Source organism: Colletotrichum paranaense (genome assembly GCF_030867605.1).
Source record: "Colletotrichum paranaense strain IMI 384185 chromosome Unknown Scaffold_15.1, whole genome shotgun sequence".
Taxonomy (NCBI): Eukaryota; Fungi; Ascomycota; class Sordariomycetes; order Glomerellales; family Glomerellaceae; genus Colletotrichum; species Colletotrichum paranaense.
Genome location: NW_026848973.1, coordinates 392,929 through 408,218, shown reverse-complemented (window position 1 = coordinate 408,218; position 15,290 = coordinate 392,929). Strand labels below are relative to the sequence as shown.

Genomic DNA, 15,290 nt, shown 5'->3' with positions numbered 1-15,290 from the left:
AAAAGTCCAAGGTTGCATGCGCTCGCTACGTGCAAGGTGCTTGGGGTACGTACCGCTGCGCAGGACTGATCGGAGAGCAGGGGCCAGCTAAGGCTCCGTCATTGAAGAGTGGGTCAACCCCATTCCAAGTCCCCCTTCTCAGGCCAGGCATCGGGATAGCGGCGACTTTCTTCCGTTCCTTATTAGGACTAGAACCGTTTTCTTCGATTCAGTGGAGACATACCCGGCTCTGCGGGATCCAACGGACAGCTGCTGGAGCTCCCGCATTGGCCAGGGCCGGGAAGGGCTAGATACATAGAAAGGTACCTCAGAGCACCTGCCAAAAGAACTCCGGGCCTGGAAAAACAGATCGGAAAGTTATCGTGTCAATTTGGCCCGGATCCCTGTTGATTCGTGCGTCTGGCCAGAGCATCGAAAGGGGACACAATTCAAGCTTGTCACCTTTCCAGAAGCTCGGCTTGTTCTCGACTTTGCCGCCAAACATCCCATTTCCACGTTTCTGCAAGGCATGGCGCGCTCTTGATTGCGTGCGCGCATTTCTATTCAATCCCTCTGCGAGTTTTCGACCTTGATACCCGATTCTGACGGTGCACAATAGCTAGCTGGCCGTGCCTCCGAACCTCAGCTTTTGAAAGCTACGGTACCTTCATTAGCCCGCATTTAATTCGACTCCCCCGAGCAATCGACCACGAGCTTCCCATCACGCAACCCTCCAACACACCGACCACCGCCCATTTCTGCAAACATGTCTGACTTTAGCATGTACCACCAGCTGGGCCAGGGCGAACAAGACCCTTCGAACCCCAATCGATCGACGCAGCCCGCACCTCCCCAGTTCTCCCCTCCCGTCGCGGGGCAGCAATACCAGCAGGGAACTCCATACGGCGCCCCTGCACCTCCAGGACAGCAATACTATGGAGGCCAGCCTGGTTCCGCACCACCTCAGGCACAGCCGTATGGGGCCCCTCCAGGTCAGGAGTATGCGCAGAATCCTGGTTTCCAGTCTCAGGAAAACTTGGCGGCGCAAATGGGAGGCATGTCACTCGGTGATGGACACGGTACAGCAAGGAGGAAGAAGAAGGACCGCCACGCATACCACCAGGTCGAGGCGACAGGCTCGTCGCAACCCTTCAACGGAATCCCTGCTGCCGGCACGAATGCCACGGCCTTCCTCAACGACCCTTCGCAAGCTCAGTATGCTCAAATGAACCAGTTTCCCGTCGCCGCGGGCCAGACATTTACACCCGCCAATCCCGCTTCCCCAGCTGAATTTGCGACCCGAAACGGCACCGATGCTGGCGGACCCCCGGCTGTAGTTCAGACTTCCGGACACCAGAAGCTGTCTCTCGACGACCTGCCTAGTGTGCCAGTCTCCCGTGACTCTCTTCAACAACACTACTTCTCCAATGTTTATCCCACCTTTGAGAAGCACTTGCCACCTCCCTCGACTGTCTCATACGTTGCCTACGACCAGGGCAATGCTTCGCCCAAGTTCGCGCGCTTGACACTGAACAGCATTCCGTCCAATGCCGAGGGCCTTGCACTTACTGGTCTGCCAATGGGTCTTCTCCTTCAGCCCATGGCACCTCTCCAGCCCGGGGAGCTCGAGATTCCAGTCCTTGATTTTGGCGATTCTGGCCCCCCGAGATGCCGTCGCTGCAGAGCTTACGTCAACCCCTTCATGATGTTCCGGTCCGGCGGCAATAAGTTTGTTTGCAACTTGTGCACTTACCCCAACGATACCCCGTCCGAATACTTCTCCGCACTCACTCCCCAAGGTGTAAGGGTGGACCGCGATCAGCGCCCAGAGCTTACCAGGGGTACTGTGGAGTTTGTAGTGCCTAAGGAGTACTGGACGAAGGAGCCTACTGGTCTGCGCTGGCTGTTCGTCATTGATGTTACCCAGGAGTCCTTCAACAAGGGATTCATCGAGTCCTTCTGTGAGGGCATCGTTGCTGCCTTGTACGGTGGCGAAGACGCAGAACGGGATGACAATGGCGAGCCAAAGAAGAGCATTCCCCCTGGCGCCAAGGTTGGCTTCGTGACTTATGACAAGGACATCCACTTCTACAACGTCAATGTGAGTTGCTCCCCAGGACTCCAGACATTGGACAATGGACTAACAATCGTAGCCCGCCCTGGATCAAGCCCAGATGATGATTATGCCCGATCTTGAGGATCCCTTCGTACCCCTGAGTGACGGTCTCTTTGTCGACCCTTACGAATCTAAGTAAGATTGCCTGCTGTGTATAATATGACCATCGCACTGACTGACTTGTCTAGGGATGTAATCACATCTCTGCTGACCATGCTGCCCACCATGTTCTCAAACATTAAGAACCCCGAACCGGCCCTCCTGGCGACCCTCAACTCTGCTGTTGCCGCATTGGAAAAGACCGGAGGCAAGATCGTCTGTTCTCTGGCGGCTCTGCCTACCTGGGGCCCTGGCCGTCTCTTCCTCCGCGACGATGGAAAGCATCCCGGTGGAGAGATCGACAAGAAGCTCTTCTCTACAGAACACCCGGCATGGAAGAAGGTGGCCGAGAAGATGGTGGCCACCGGTATCGGTGCCGACTTCTTCCTCGCGTCGCCTTCTGGCGGATACCTTGACATCGCCACAGTCGGTCACGTTGCAGCCTCTACCGGTGGAGAGACGTTCTACTACCCCAACTTCATCGGGGCCCGTGACAACACGAAGCTGTCCATGGAAATCAAGCACGCGGTTACGCGCGAGACTGGCTTCCAGGCTTTGATGAAGGTTCGTTGCTCGAACGGCCTGCAGATTAACGGGTACCACGGCAACTTCATCCACCACACCTTTGGTGCCGACCTGGAGATTGGTGTTATTGATGCTGACAAGGCTATGGGCGTTACCTTCTCCTATGACGGCAAGCTCGACTCGAAACTCGACGCCCACTTCCAGTCGGCGCTGCTGTACACCACGGCTTCCGGCCAGCGGAGAGTGCGCTGCTCAAACATTATTGCGAGTGTGTGCGACAACCCCAGGGATAGCGTCAAGTTCATCGACCAAGATGCCGTGTTCACGATTTTGGCCAAGGAGGCAAGCACAAAACTAGCAAGTACTTCGGCAACGCTGAAGGATGTCCGCAACCACCTGACGGAGCGTACGATCGACATTCTCTCGGCATACCGTAAGAACTTCTTGACTTCAGCGCAACCAGACGGCCAGCTGGTCATGCCGGAAAGGCTCAAGGAGTTCTCCATGTACATGCTCGGTCTCCTCAAGTGCCGCGCCTTCAAGGGTGGTAACGAGAGTTCCGACCGTAGAGTCCACGAGATGAGGATGATCCGTTCCATGGGCGCCAAGGAGCTTAGCTTATACCTGTATCCGCGCATGATCCCCATTCACAACCTCACTCCAGAGGAGGGCTTCCCTGACGAGTCCGGCCATCTCAAGGTACCGCCTGCGATTCGCACGTCCTTCTCTCGCGTGGAACCTGGCGGCGTCTATCTCGTCGACAACGGCCAGCAGTGTCTCCTGTGGCTCCACTCCCAGACCTCACCGAACCTCATTGCCGATCTCTTTGGCGAAGACAAGACAACCCTCCAGAGCCTCGACGCGTATACTTCATCGCTCCCCATGCTCCAGACACATTTGAACGCGCAAGTACGGAATATCGTCGAGTTCCTGAAGACGATGCGGGGTTCCAAGGGTCTGGGTATCCAGCTTGCGAGACAAGGTATTGATGGTGCCGAGTACGAGTTTGCGCGCATGCTCGTCGAGGACAGGAACAACGAGGCACAGAGCTATGTCGACTGGCTCGTCCATCTTCACAGGAGCGTCCAGCTCGAGGTAAGATACATCTACCCCATGACCCCTTTCTAGCAAGAAATGCCGCTAACATCCCATGATAGCTTTCTGGCCAAAGAAAGAGAGAGGACCCGCTGACGGACGCCAACGCACTAGCAGGCTTCGCCGGTCTGAGGCCCAACTACTGGTAAAAAGGGCGGAGGCAAGGAGGAAGTGACTGTGTGTGGGAGTAGGAGGCGCCAGTCGATCGAGCGGAAGTCTCGGAGGCGTGGGTTCAACTTTTTTTGATGGTTTGAGCGTTGTCAGAACTGCATATACATTGGGTGTCCAGGGTTTCCGAAAAGAAAGTAGTAAACAACCATTCAAATTTACTTCCAGCAGACTGCTGAACGAGTCTGGCTAGCCTCTTTTGTGTTGATGAGTAGTGTCAAGCAATCGCCCTGTTCACCCTCTTAGCACCCTATATTCCACGACTGCATCACGCCCTTTTCCTGAAGTGGGCATTGCCCATGCTGCTCTGCATGCGACAAAGTCGCTGGTCGTGTCTTGGCGAGCGCTCAACCGTCAATCAGCCTGTCGACTGTCACGGACGGCATGGCATGCCAACCGTGTCACCGACCAAACCATGGAAGGAAGCCAAGATGAGGCCAGGAAGACTCCATCTTCAAGGAAAATTTCGAAGATCAACGTCCCTACTTCCCAGGCCAATACGTGTGCGCTGACTCCCACGATGGCCACTGCCAAAGCCACGTCGTGGTCTCGTCGCCTCAGTATTAGCACTCCACCCGCGGAGACTAGACTGCAGGGTCCAGCCTACCGGTCTTTCCTGGAGAAAGCATTGTCTCTTGATCTGGAGAGCCGTTCCGAGAGGCAACACTGCAGTCTCCCAAGCACAGCTATCATTATGTTTCATCTCAGTCAGTAGAGATCCTTCCTCAATAGCGAAATATACCCAAAAAAAAAATGGAAGAAGTCGCGAGGAGACCTCAACTCGAACCCGCGACGTCTCGAAACATGTGATGGTATTCCGTGTATTCCATGAAGTACCGGGACCTACCCAAACAACAAGTCACGAGGCCAAACATTGCCCGCCACCAAAATTACTATGGCGGAAAATGACAAAAAAACAAGCTATCCATGGCATTATGTAGGACCGTGAGCCAACATACGCTTCCACCTATTCAAGGCTGGAATTGTACCGCTCGGCCATCGACTACAACGGACGATGCTTGTTGGAGGACATTCACGATTCTGGTCACTCTATCCCCTTGGATACCCATTTCCTGCGCATGCTTCATGACATCTCATCCAGCAACCTGCAGCCGCGAGTGCGACCGCAGCCCATTGAGAATTTCTGTATCCCTCCCGGCTTGCGTTCAACACCATTGAAAACAAGTCTTGTACTTCTCTTTCTAGGTTGGGCCATGCAGTATGGCATAATGGCACACCCAGATGAATAATTTCAAGACTCCATGGCATACTCCACCGGATTCCATTGAAAGCAAAGCCAGGATCTCACTCACACCCTCATATTCGCACAAAATCTGATACAAAACTGTGAGATGTGAAATGTGATGGTTGACGGAACACCAGTGTCTAAATATGAACACACTCAAGCACGGGAGTAATCATAGAGGAATGAAGACCGCCCGAGATGCACCACCCAATCCATAGTTCCCTCCGCCAAGCTTCGCACGACATCACCCGGGTGGGAGAATTCGAAGGGGCGGGGAATTGCTGGTCACGGTCAAATCTCATCGCGCTTTTGTGTAAACCTGCTTCCCTCGGTAAATGACGTTTGCTCAAGGTTTCTGAGACACGAAGCCGGTGGCTTTCTGGCTTTGTAGTGTCTGTACAATTCGTTAGACCGTTGGAGGCGTGCTGGGAACATCTCCGCAATGCTGTTCCTGCCTACTCCTAACAGCCAGCGCGATTGTTTATTTACCTTTCCAAGTTTGCTCACTTTCTGGTCATACGGCGTCGCTACCCGCCGTACCTCATTTCCCTAGGCCGTTTTCCACGCCGGCATAAAGGTAGGCCCGATGGAACGAGGATAGGCAAGACGAAATGATAGCACAGGACACCAACGACTGGACGTCGTTGGGTCTGAGGGCCTTGAAACATGCAGCCTCCCGAGTGGCCTTCTATTAGCTCACCAAGGCTGCTTACCCATACTACTTCTCTCCGAGCCCCCCCATCCCGTCTCCCGTATTCCCCACTCGTCTCCCAAACTCCAGATGGCAGGTTTCTCTCGGTACACCAGGGTCAGGTTGATGTGCATAATCTGGACGGGTCCAATATGAGACGACCGACCCGCGACGGGCTGGGCCTCTCTGCTTCCTCCTTCACCCCCGTCAATCTGGCGCTCGGGATAGAAAGGCGGGCAGGCAGGCAGCAGGAAACGGCATTGATGGATTCGGTAGGTGGTCGGGGTGTTCATCTAGCTGATCTACGCGCAGCTGCAGCAAATCCGTGATCCCTGACGAAGATCGATACGTTTTTTTCTTCTTCCTCGCCTACCTTGCCTACCCACGACCGACCGACCGTGCCGACCTCTTCTCCCCGATGAGGCTTACATGCATGTCTCAGAGGAGGGAGGGGGAAATACCTAGGTAGGTAGTCCACCCGTAGACAAGCAAAAACCCTCCATTCCCCAACGCAAGGCGGGATCTCCATCCGGGAACGCCTCGTCTTATTTTGGGCGGCTCAAAGTGCCAGAAGAGGAAGCGTTAGCGGTGGGCATGGTCACCGCCCTACATGTCTCTCATCCTCAAAGCGGTGAGCCGTGATAAATGATGATGTACCACGAGAAAGTCTCTGATGCTCTGCCGCACATGATGTTTTGGGTCCTCCCGTTGGGAGAGCGAAAAGAAGGTGGTTTGCCGCCTTGTCCCACTCCTTTTATCCGTCGAGTATCATGTCATGCTGCACGACGGGTTGGGCGTCGACGCAGCAGCGATCACCCGCACACCCATGCCATTCACGAGTCCAATGCAGCGTCCAAGGATCAACATGCACGCGGCAAGAGATTCATCATTGATGATACAGGGGGAGGAGAGAGAGAAGAGGGGCATGACGACAACTCTGCGCTAGCAATCATTTCTTAGCCCCCAGCCTAGAACGGGAAACCACTTCATGAAGAGTTTGAAGAAAAGGCAGAATTTGCCCACTAAACTTAGTTCCAAAGCGACGCCAGTGTATCCCTTGACTGCCGCGCGGGCAGAGAGGGGGCACTTGGGGGGGAAGGACAGCAAGAGAGAGAAAGTGTAGACTTGAGATACCTCTCGCATTGGACACTCTCCCTGAATGGAGATAGTCCTCGCGGAATGTCTTTCGCATCTTCACCCCCGCCCCTCCTCCGTCGATGTCTGTGTCTGGTGTAACTGACCACATCGGGGTATTGGCAGGGAGTCCAGCTCGGCACCTCTCGCCTGAGCTAATGAGGTGTGATTGGATGGTAGGGGACTATGCAAGGGCTAGCATTTGAAGAGGGCTGTGGGATGTTCGACCGCGGAGTGCCCTCCGGTCCCGCGTGGTCGGGCCCTGGTGGCGTCAGCCCCCGGTTCCAGGGGTTCGAAAGATAAACCCTCTTTCTAACCCGCGACCCTCCCTATGACTTCCAAAGTCTTTGGGATCTCTGGGGTGGTGTCCCCGTCAGTCGGGTAGCAAGGCAGGGAGGCAGGTTCGTCGTATGTTTGGATAAGAAGTGCAAAGGCGGGAATCTCGTGGCCCACGAAATCTCTACCCGTAGATAAAGGCCGTAACGGGTCTTGCGCATTTCGGCCGTACTATGTGTCACAGGCAAGATGCCTCGGATCAACCATCTGGTGGTTCGGAAAATTGAGAAGTGATAGACTTCTCATAGTCTTCTCGGATCCTCCCCGCCTCAAAGGGCCACCTTACCAGTGTCCAGAGTCAGTATTGTCTCTCAAGAGGGGAGGGAAAAGAGCCCATTGCTTGTGTAGGTGAGGGTGGGGGGTCGTCATGGGGAGAGCCAACGCAGTGATACCCAAAGTTCCAGCCGATCGAATGTCCCGCTCAAGATCTGGCATGCAGGCAGGGGTGAGGTATTTGGATTTCGGGGTAGCGGTAGACTTTTTTTTCTATCATGACGAGGACATATGCAGAGTTGTTTGCGCCTGAGATCATGTCAGCTCCCGGAAAAGCAAACATGGATGTCTTCTCAGCCCTCCAATAGCCACTCACCATCCTGGTCGAAGATCCCTCCACCCTCGGATGTTCAGCTCTGACGGCCTATCGTTCTTCGTCAGCCTGACCGACCGTGGTATTGGGAAGACCATGTCAGAGGCTCCCGCTCTTTCTTTCATCCCTTCAGAGACACCGATTCTTGAGTGTTCGTTGGAGAGCCAAGGTTTGCTGCCGGTAAACGGGCAAGACAGGTGAGCCTTTCTGTATGCTTGCTTTTTCTCGTCAAGTGGCGCCGCGGCACGTGCCTAGGCAAACACTTTAGTATGACTTGGACATGTCGATTACGAATTCGATAGAGGAGCGGGCTGAACAAGCGACTCTGGCCCATTCCAATGGTCGCGGATGTTAACCTTGCCGTTCTTGCTAAGACGTTTTGGGCGAGAGCCTCAGCATTCAACTCAAACTCTTCAGGCGCGAGGATTTCGGGTCGAAATAGTGTACCGCTATCCAGTCTTGCTGAAGGCATTTCTCCCCTTTGGTCTGTCTGACTACCTTCTTCGGCTTGGCGGGGCACCGGGAGTCAACCTTCTCTGGGTTCTGCTGAGCAAGCACAGTGGCCAAGGCTGTCGTTGGCATGGAATGCCAGGCCCTTCCGGAGGGTCGCGTTGCTAGGGTGAAGACTAGGCGGCTGCGGCAAGGCAATGCTTTTCCACACACCAATGGCCACTGGACAACAGAATTGCGCGCGCCATGCCTATCCCTACGTCCAGTCGCCCCTACATCTTTGGAGCGAACCGTGTTGCGCAAAGGGAAGAGGGAGATTTCAATCATGCTTGAAAATTGCTTCCGGATATGGAATATGAAGGGATTTGTGATTTGAACCAGAAGAATACGCCAGACACCTGCAAAAGCTTCTAGGTCCCAATCACATCGGATCTAGCCATTTTGTCCTACCACTCCCAACGCCGCCAACCCGAAGTCAACCGTATGATGATGTTCACCAGTGAGAGCAAGCAAATTCCCGCGAAAATCGAGATGAATAAAAAAAAGGAAATAGGCAGACAACTTTAAAGACCACTATTGAAGCCCTCCGAGCTCACTGGCCGGAACAGGCAATCGACGCCCGACGTTGTAGATCCGGGGACCCTCGAGATCGCAAGTAGCTTCAGCCCGACGTGCAAGGGCAGAAAAAGCAACCAGCGTGGGCCGCTGAACTGAAAGCCCGGTCGAATAATGCAAAAAATAGATCCCCCTGCCAGGTCATTGCGGACCAATCAACGCACTTGGACAGGGAATCAGTCGTTAGTAGTGCTGAAAAGCCTGTGTTGCGAGACATAAAACACCTTTCTTGTAGCCATGTGTTGACATGACAGGTCGTACGGCGAGACAAGACTCTGCCCAGGGTATACCGCCTCAGCCAGCCTGACGTACGGCCAGGTCTCACCGGCTTACATCGAGTACCCATGAGTGAGACATTAACCCGGTCGAGGATGCGCCAAGAGCAAATCGGTCAAGACCCATCCATAATTGCAGAGAAGGCGTAGCGTGGGTCAGGTTGGCTCCGAACTCTAGCTATCTCGCTCGTCGCGAAGATTTCGCTGAAGATTTTGAAGTCGCTTTTATGACTGGATGAACTGCCGCTTGAACTTGATGACGACGAGCTCTTTGACTTGCTTTTCGAAGAGCTGCTGCTGCTGCTCCCTTTCGTCTTCTTGGCGATGTCATCGAGGATGAACTTGGCTGTGCACTGTCTGTCGTCTTCGAAAGCGAACATGACGGCGAGAAACTGGCCCCTCAATTCTGGGTCGTAGAGAAAGACTTCGCGCCACAACTCCGCCAGCTCCTTGGGCGGGTTGCGGTAGCCATTGCCAAGGCCAAAGTCGCCGATCACAACGTGGTTGTAGCCGTTGAACACGCAGATTCGCAAGGCGGCGCGCATCTTGTTCCGTACCAATTCTCGCTCTTCCGAAAAAGAGTACTTTCGTCCCATGTCTGTGAGCTTCGGCCACCGAGCTGGCGGCATAGAAATAACTGGCAGCGACCTCCAATCTTTCATATCCAATGACTCGATCCTATCTTGAAACTGGCGGAAACGAACTGCACACTTCATTAGTCAAGAATGACCAAGATGCTAGGTAGTACGCATGTGCCTACCAACATCGGGAGAATAGATGGCTCCTTCGATCGGGATCGGGTAGTTGGTTGGCATGCATGTATCCGGATGGGGAGACCCCAACGTTGCTGACAGATTGCTGCGACGGCATAATCTCTCCTACATAACGCGTCGAGTCAGAGTTGTGTTATACAAGGCGCACCATCGACGACATACCTCGTAACCGACAACACCTGTCTCCCAATCACCTCCGGGTCGCTTCTCGTTCGCGGCGCAGATGAAGGGGATCCGAACTCCTTCACTTTGAGCCCAGCCCAGTGCGCAGTCTACAGGATCGCTATGCACGACATCTGCCATGGTTAGCTGTGGCTCCGAATCACAATCGATGACGGCCATGGGTGAGTCTTACAGAAGTTGGGTAAGTCTGAGCTCATGAAGGCCGGGCGGCTGAGCGGAAGCTGGAGTAGCGGCTGAGAGTAGAGAACTGAGTATGGGGGCCACTCCTCGCGGAAGTATCTGTTGACTTCTGGGATCAGTTTCTTCTTGGTGTCCGCCGCAACCTCGGAGGGCTTGATTTTCAAAGGCTTCGAGGAAGGCATTGTAAGCTTGCGAACGCAGGCCAAAGAAATTCTTGGGGCGGTGACGAAAGTCGAGTTGCTGTGTAGATTTGATCCTTGATCAGACGCAATGCGGCGAGTATGACTTGGGAATAAGAGATCAGGGAGGCACCAACCGTGGGGTACACTCGTGGCTTTAAATACGTCCCCTAGCAATGAAGAGTCGCTCGGGAGGCAACTCTAGCTGCGGCTTGTAGACCAGGAGCGCGGGAAGGAAGAAAAGAAACAATAGCATGGTGAGGTATCTTGGGCCCCTTTGCAGAGGAATGAATTGCTTCGCCTCTCCAGGAAGCGAGGGCGGTGAAGGGTGTATGGGAGAGTGTTACCAATACTTGCCGGATCTCAGTCAAGTCTGCGACATTCCAGGGTAGTGTATAGGAAGGGCGCGTAAAGGGTGGGTGGGCTTGCCGTGGTTGTGATGAGATATGTCTTGCTTGTACAGAAACCCGGGTCGTGTCACGTCAGTCTTCCCGTGGTCTTGGTAGGTGGGATCCGATCGAGTTACTACTGCAATCTGCCGCAGTTATACGAGATCTTCCTGTTTCCCAAGATCTCACTTGAGGCGTTCTTGCGAGCCGGGATAGGGCGATGGGAGCAAGCAGTGCAACCGGGGGGGTCGAAGTTAGGGTCCGTACATATCTTGTTGGCTAAGGCGAGGTATCCGTATCTAGGGTCTGAAGACAGTTTGGGCGGGGCGGGAGCTAAAGTAGGGAAAGATGGCGAGGGAGAATAGTTGCGAGTCCCAGCAGCCCGTGCCGTGCCTTGTTTAGACCGCGGGCTAATAAGCAATAAGCTGGCATGGAAGAAGCAAAAAACCCAGCTTCATGGTTCTTGGGCCCCCACTAGGCAGGGCTGCCTGTCCAAAGGTTGGGCGCAATGAAGAGAGATGTGAGCACATCTTGGAAGTGAGGCAAAATATCGATGGGAGGTGACAAGGCTACGTTGGGTGTCTGTTTACCCGCCGAGGATGCGGATCCATGCTCTCCATGACTTGCAGACAGGTTCCGACTTGGGTTTGCGGCCTCGATCTGAAGGGAGACGAAGTTTGGGACCAAGAAGAAAAGACTGTACTCGATTGGATTCCAGATCCATGTCATGGGGTTGCTAGCCAACAACTGCATTATCCCGAAGTCGTCACCCGTGTCCGGTGTTTGGTGTCTCGGGAGTCGAGGGCGGAGCTGATGAAATGTTGAATTCTGTCAATAATTGGACTCGATCAGCCAGACAAGGACTCGAAGCCCAGGTTCTTGCGATTACAAGTCGGACCGGGATATGGATCAGGCATGGTGCGTTTAAGGTGGACATTTGGCAATAACAAGTCTTATTCAAATCGTAGAGAGAGAAGGCCTAGAGCTGGAGTATGGGGGAGACGTGAAGTGCCGGGGATGTCATCCGATTCGAGAGGAGATGTTTGTGGTGTGGAGGGATGCAGACGGGAGGAGCTGTGGTGGCTAAGGTATTTTGGCCGTCGAGGAGACAACTCGGCGGTACGTACCTTGCGTAGGTCCCCGGGAGTTTCCACCGATAAGACTGCTTCCTATCTTATCTTATCTCCAGAACCTGGGAAAGCTGCAGGAAGTCCAGGAACCCTCTTATATGCACAGCGTAGGTTCGATCATAAGTATTTCTACTTTAACATACCGAGGGGCCCCACTTAGGTGAATTGAAGCTTCCCATTCGTAGACTTTTTCTCAAGCTCCGACCTCAGTCATCCGTCGCATGTCGTCGCGAAAGACGTCGTTCCTTTCCTTGTAGTCGCAACCCCTCCGCTGTCCAACTATACCATTCACCCCTGCTGTTGGCAGATCACGAGGGTCGAATGCTTCGATTTCCACAACATGACGCGGTAGTCTGACAGATCCCAAGTTATCTTCATCATGCGAACTGCGGCAACATTCCCTTTGCGCAAGCTTGCGCGCCCATCTTGGCTCCTTGTCCAACCCATCCACAGACGATACCTCTCTACAGCACCACGGAGAACAGTAGCCCAATTTCTAGAGTGGAAGCCCGAAACCGAAGTCAAAGATGTTGTCGTCAATGGATACGTCCGGTCTGTTCGCAACATGAAGACAGATCGATTCGTCAATATTGGCGACGGTTCCTCACGGTCGCCTATCCAGGCACTGGTATCAAGGAGCGACGAAGAAAGGTGTGTCCCTCTCAGATCCCCAAGCTTGGCCACTGTCTCGGAAGCCGTGATTGCTGATAATCTCCCAGCGCAAACCTGCGAGTCGGTGCAGCAGTCCGCCTACGGGGTGTCTGGACTCCCTCCAAAACAGACGGTCAAAGTCACGAGTTGAAAGTCGATCATGTCGAAATCCTAGGCCCCTCTGACGCAAAGGTAGGCTCACTGCCCTTCTTCTTTTCTCTGAACTATCGCTAATGCCGTCATTGAACCCAGACGTTCCCGATTCAGAAGAAGTACCAAACACCCGACTACCTTCGCACCATGCCCCATCTTCGAACCAGGATACCACTGAATGCCGCAATCTTGCGATTGAGATCAGAAGCCGTCGCGTTGTTGACTCAGTTCTTCGCCTCTCGAGACTTTACCCAAACTCATCCGCCCATCATCACATCTTCAGATTGCGAAGGGGCAGGCGAGGTCTTCAACGTTGCTACGGGCTCGACCGAGACACCCGCAATCTCGAATACGGGCAAGGACAAGCCAGCAAACATGTTCTTCCGCTCGCCAAAGTACTTGACGGTGTCCACTCAGCTTCATCTTGAGGCGTTAGCTCAGTCTCTGGGGCATGTATGGACATTATCGCCGACCTTCCGAGCGGAGCGGAGCGACACCTCAAGACACATGAGCGAGTTCTACATGCTGGAGGCGGAGATGAGCTTCGTCGATGAGTTGGACGAAGTCACAAACCTCGTTGAAGACATGCTCCGTAGTTTGGTCACTGGCTTATATCAGACTCGCGCTGCGCAAGAACTGCGACAACGACATGCGCCCGGAGAGAAACGAACAGCGGAAGATGACCTGGTTCCGATCGACGAAGTGGAGCGCCGTTGGAAGGGGATGATGCAGAGCCCAGCTTCCAGATGGCCACGCATCACATACGCCGATGCGATCAAATTGCTTCAGGCAGAAGAACATCAGTTCGAGATCAAGCCTACATGGGAAAGCGGCCTGCATTCTGAGCATGAAAAGTTCCTCGCCAAAACTCTCGGTGCCACCAGCGACTCCTCTGCCTATTCTCCCGTCTTCGTTACCCACTACCCTCGGGCGATCAAAGCATTCTACATGAGGAAATCAGACACCGCAACTTCCGGTCATGATCTGCCAGGTGACACAGTCGACTGCTTTGATCTTCTGGTCCCCGATTTGTGCGAGATTGCCGGCGGCTCAATGCGTGAGCATCGCTTGACGGACTTGTTGGAGACTATGAAGGCTCGCGGCATGGGCTCTCCAGCTGATGGCGGACGCGATGACACCAACGGCAGCGATCTCGAGTGGTATGTTGACCTCCGTCGTTGGGGATCCAATCCACACGGCGGCTTTGGCCTGGGCTTCGATAGATTGCTGAGTTATCTTGTGGGAGTACCTAATGTCAGAGACGTTGTGGCTTTTCCACGCTGGTTTGGCCGGTGCGACTGCTAAGGTGGTCAGAGGACAGTCTAGGATGAACCGGGGCCCAAGTCATACCAACTCACGATGCGGTGCCTCGTTAAGCTTTGCCTACCTGGGATTCTGGAAGACGGGGTTGATGAAACCAGTACGACAGAAGTTGCACGGCGATGCGTGATGTTTGTGCAACCTCACTTGGCATTGAGATGGTCGACCTTGAGTCGCCTTGTGCATGTGCACCATGCTCTTGAGCTGCCAAGCGCGACGTCTGAGACCTGATTGCAAAGCTCAAAGCTATGTACACCGTGGCTTGCAGTTGACAGAATTCGATACCCATGGGATAATCACGCGACGTTGTACGACGGAAGGGACCAAGCATCCAGTGGCTCGGTCTCACATGGTATGCAACGCGAATCAGACCACCTACATTACAGGGTTGTGCAAGCCGATGTTGAAGGCGATCTCAAGTCGCCCATCAAAATGACGGATGGGCCTAGGCAGGCCGCCGTCAGAATTGAGAGTCACGGAGCATCACTTGGGTTGGTTATCGTTGACCAAAGCCGTCCCTATCTTCGACCACATACCCTCAAATTTCACGGAACACATGTTTAAATCTTTTGTAATTTGCCCATGATCTTGCGTCTGGTGCCACATGACACGACTCCGGACTCTGTATCAACACCTGTACAATCCAATACCCGATATATCTAGACATATCAATTACTTGTTGCGTCACTTCTTGGATTGTTACCATAAGTGCTGTTTAGGAGAAGTAGTCACTAGCCCTCCCAAGCATACAAGGTTGTTGACCTCGTCGAGCATGATTATCTGCAGGATGACCTCTTTGTTATTGATGGTTTGATATTGAGCAGTATTTCGGCTCCAGGATTTCAGGAATCACTTAGAATGTGCTCAGTGCCGCAGCTGATATACCATTTACACGGCTCCCCGACTCTTTTGATTGCGGATGTGACTACGGAAATGGAGGCCGCCATCTCTGCTATCAAGATGCTCTGCGGCTGCCTCTTTGATCCTATTCTTTTCAGACTAGAATAGACTGGTCAA

General features: G+C 53.7%; 3 protein-coding genes across 3 annotated transcripts; 2 read left to right on the top strand and 1 right to left on the bottom strand.

The window, feature by feature from the left end:
• Positions 1–745: 745 nt before the first annotated feature.
• On the top strand, positions 746–3,963 carry CPAR01_14322 (Sec23/Sec24 trunk domain-containing protein; the record flags this gene model as incomplete). Its single annotated transcript, XM_060498573.1, has 4 exons — positions 746–2,080; positions 2,133–2,230; positions 2,284–3,814; positions 3,877–3,963. 4 exons carry the CDS (start codon positions 746–748, stop codon positions 3,961–3,963), a joined length of 3,051 nt encoding a protein of 1,016 aa, XP_060342634.1.
• A 5,468-nt stretch (positions 3,964–9,431) lies between these two features.
• Positions 9,432–10,633, bottom strand: CPAR01_14321 (uncharacterized protein; the record flags this gene model as incomplete). The annotated part of the gene is made up of 4 exons (XM_060498572.1): positions 9,432–10,018; positions 10,076–10,193; positions 10,251–10,384; positions 10,444–10,633. The coding sequence occupies 4 exons, from the start codon at positions 10,631–10,633 to the stop codon at positions 9,432–9,434; spliced, it is 1,029 nt and encodes a 342-aa protein (XP_060342633.1).
• A 1,895-nt stretch (positions 10,634–12,528) lies between these two features.
• CPAR01_14320 (asparaginyl-tRNA synthetase) lies at positions 12,529–14,258 on the top strand (the record flags this gene model as incomplete). Its single annotated transcript, XM_060498571.1, has 3 exons — positions 12,529–12,800; positions 12,869–12,992; positions 13,053–14,258. The coding sequence occupies 3 exons, from the start codon at positions 12,529–12,531 to the stop codon at positions 14,256–14,258; spliced, it is 1,602 nt and encodes a 533-aa protein (XP_060342632.1).
• Positions 14,259–15,290: the final 1,032 nt, after the last annotated feature.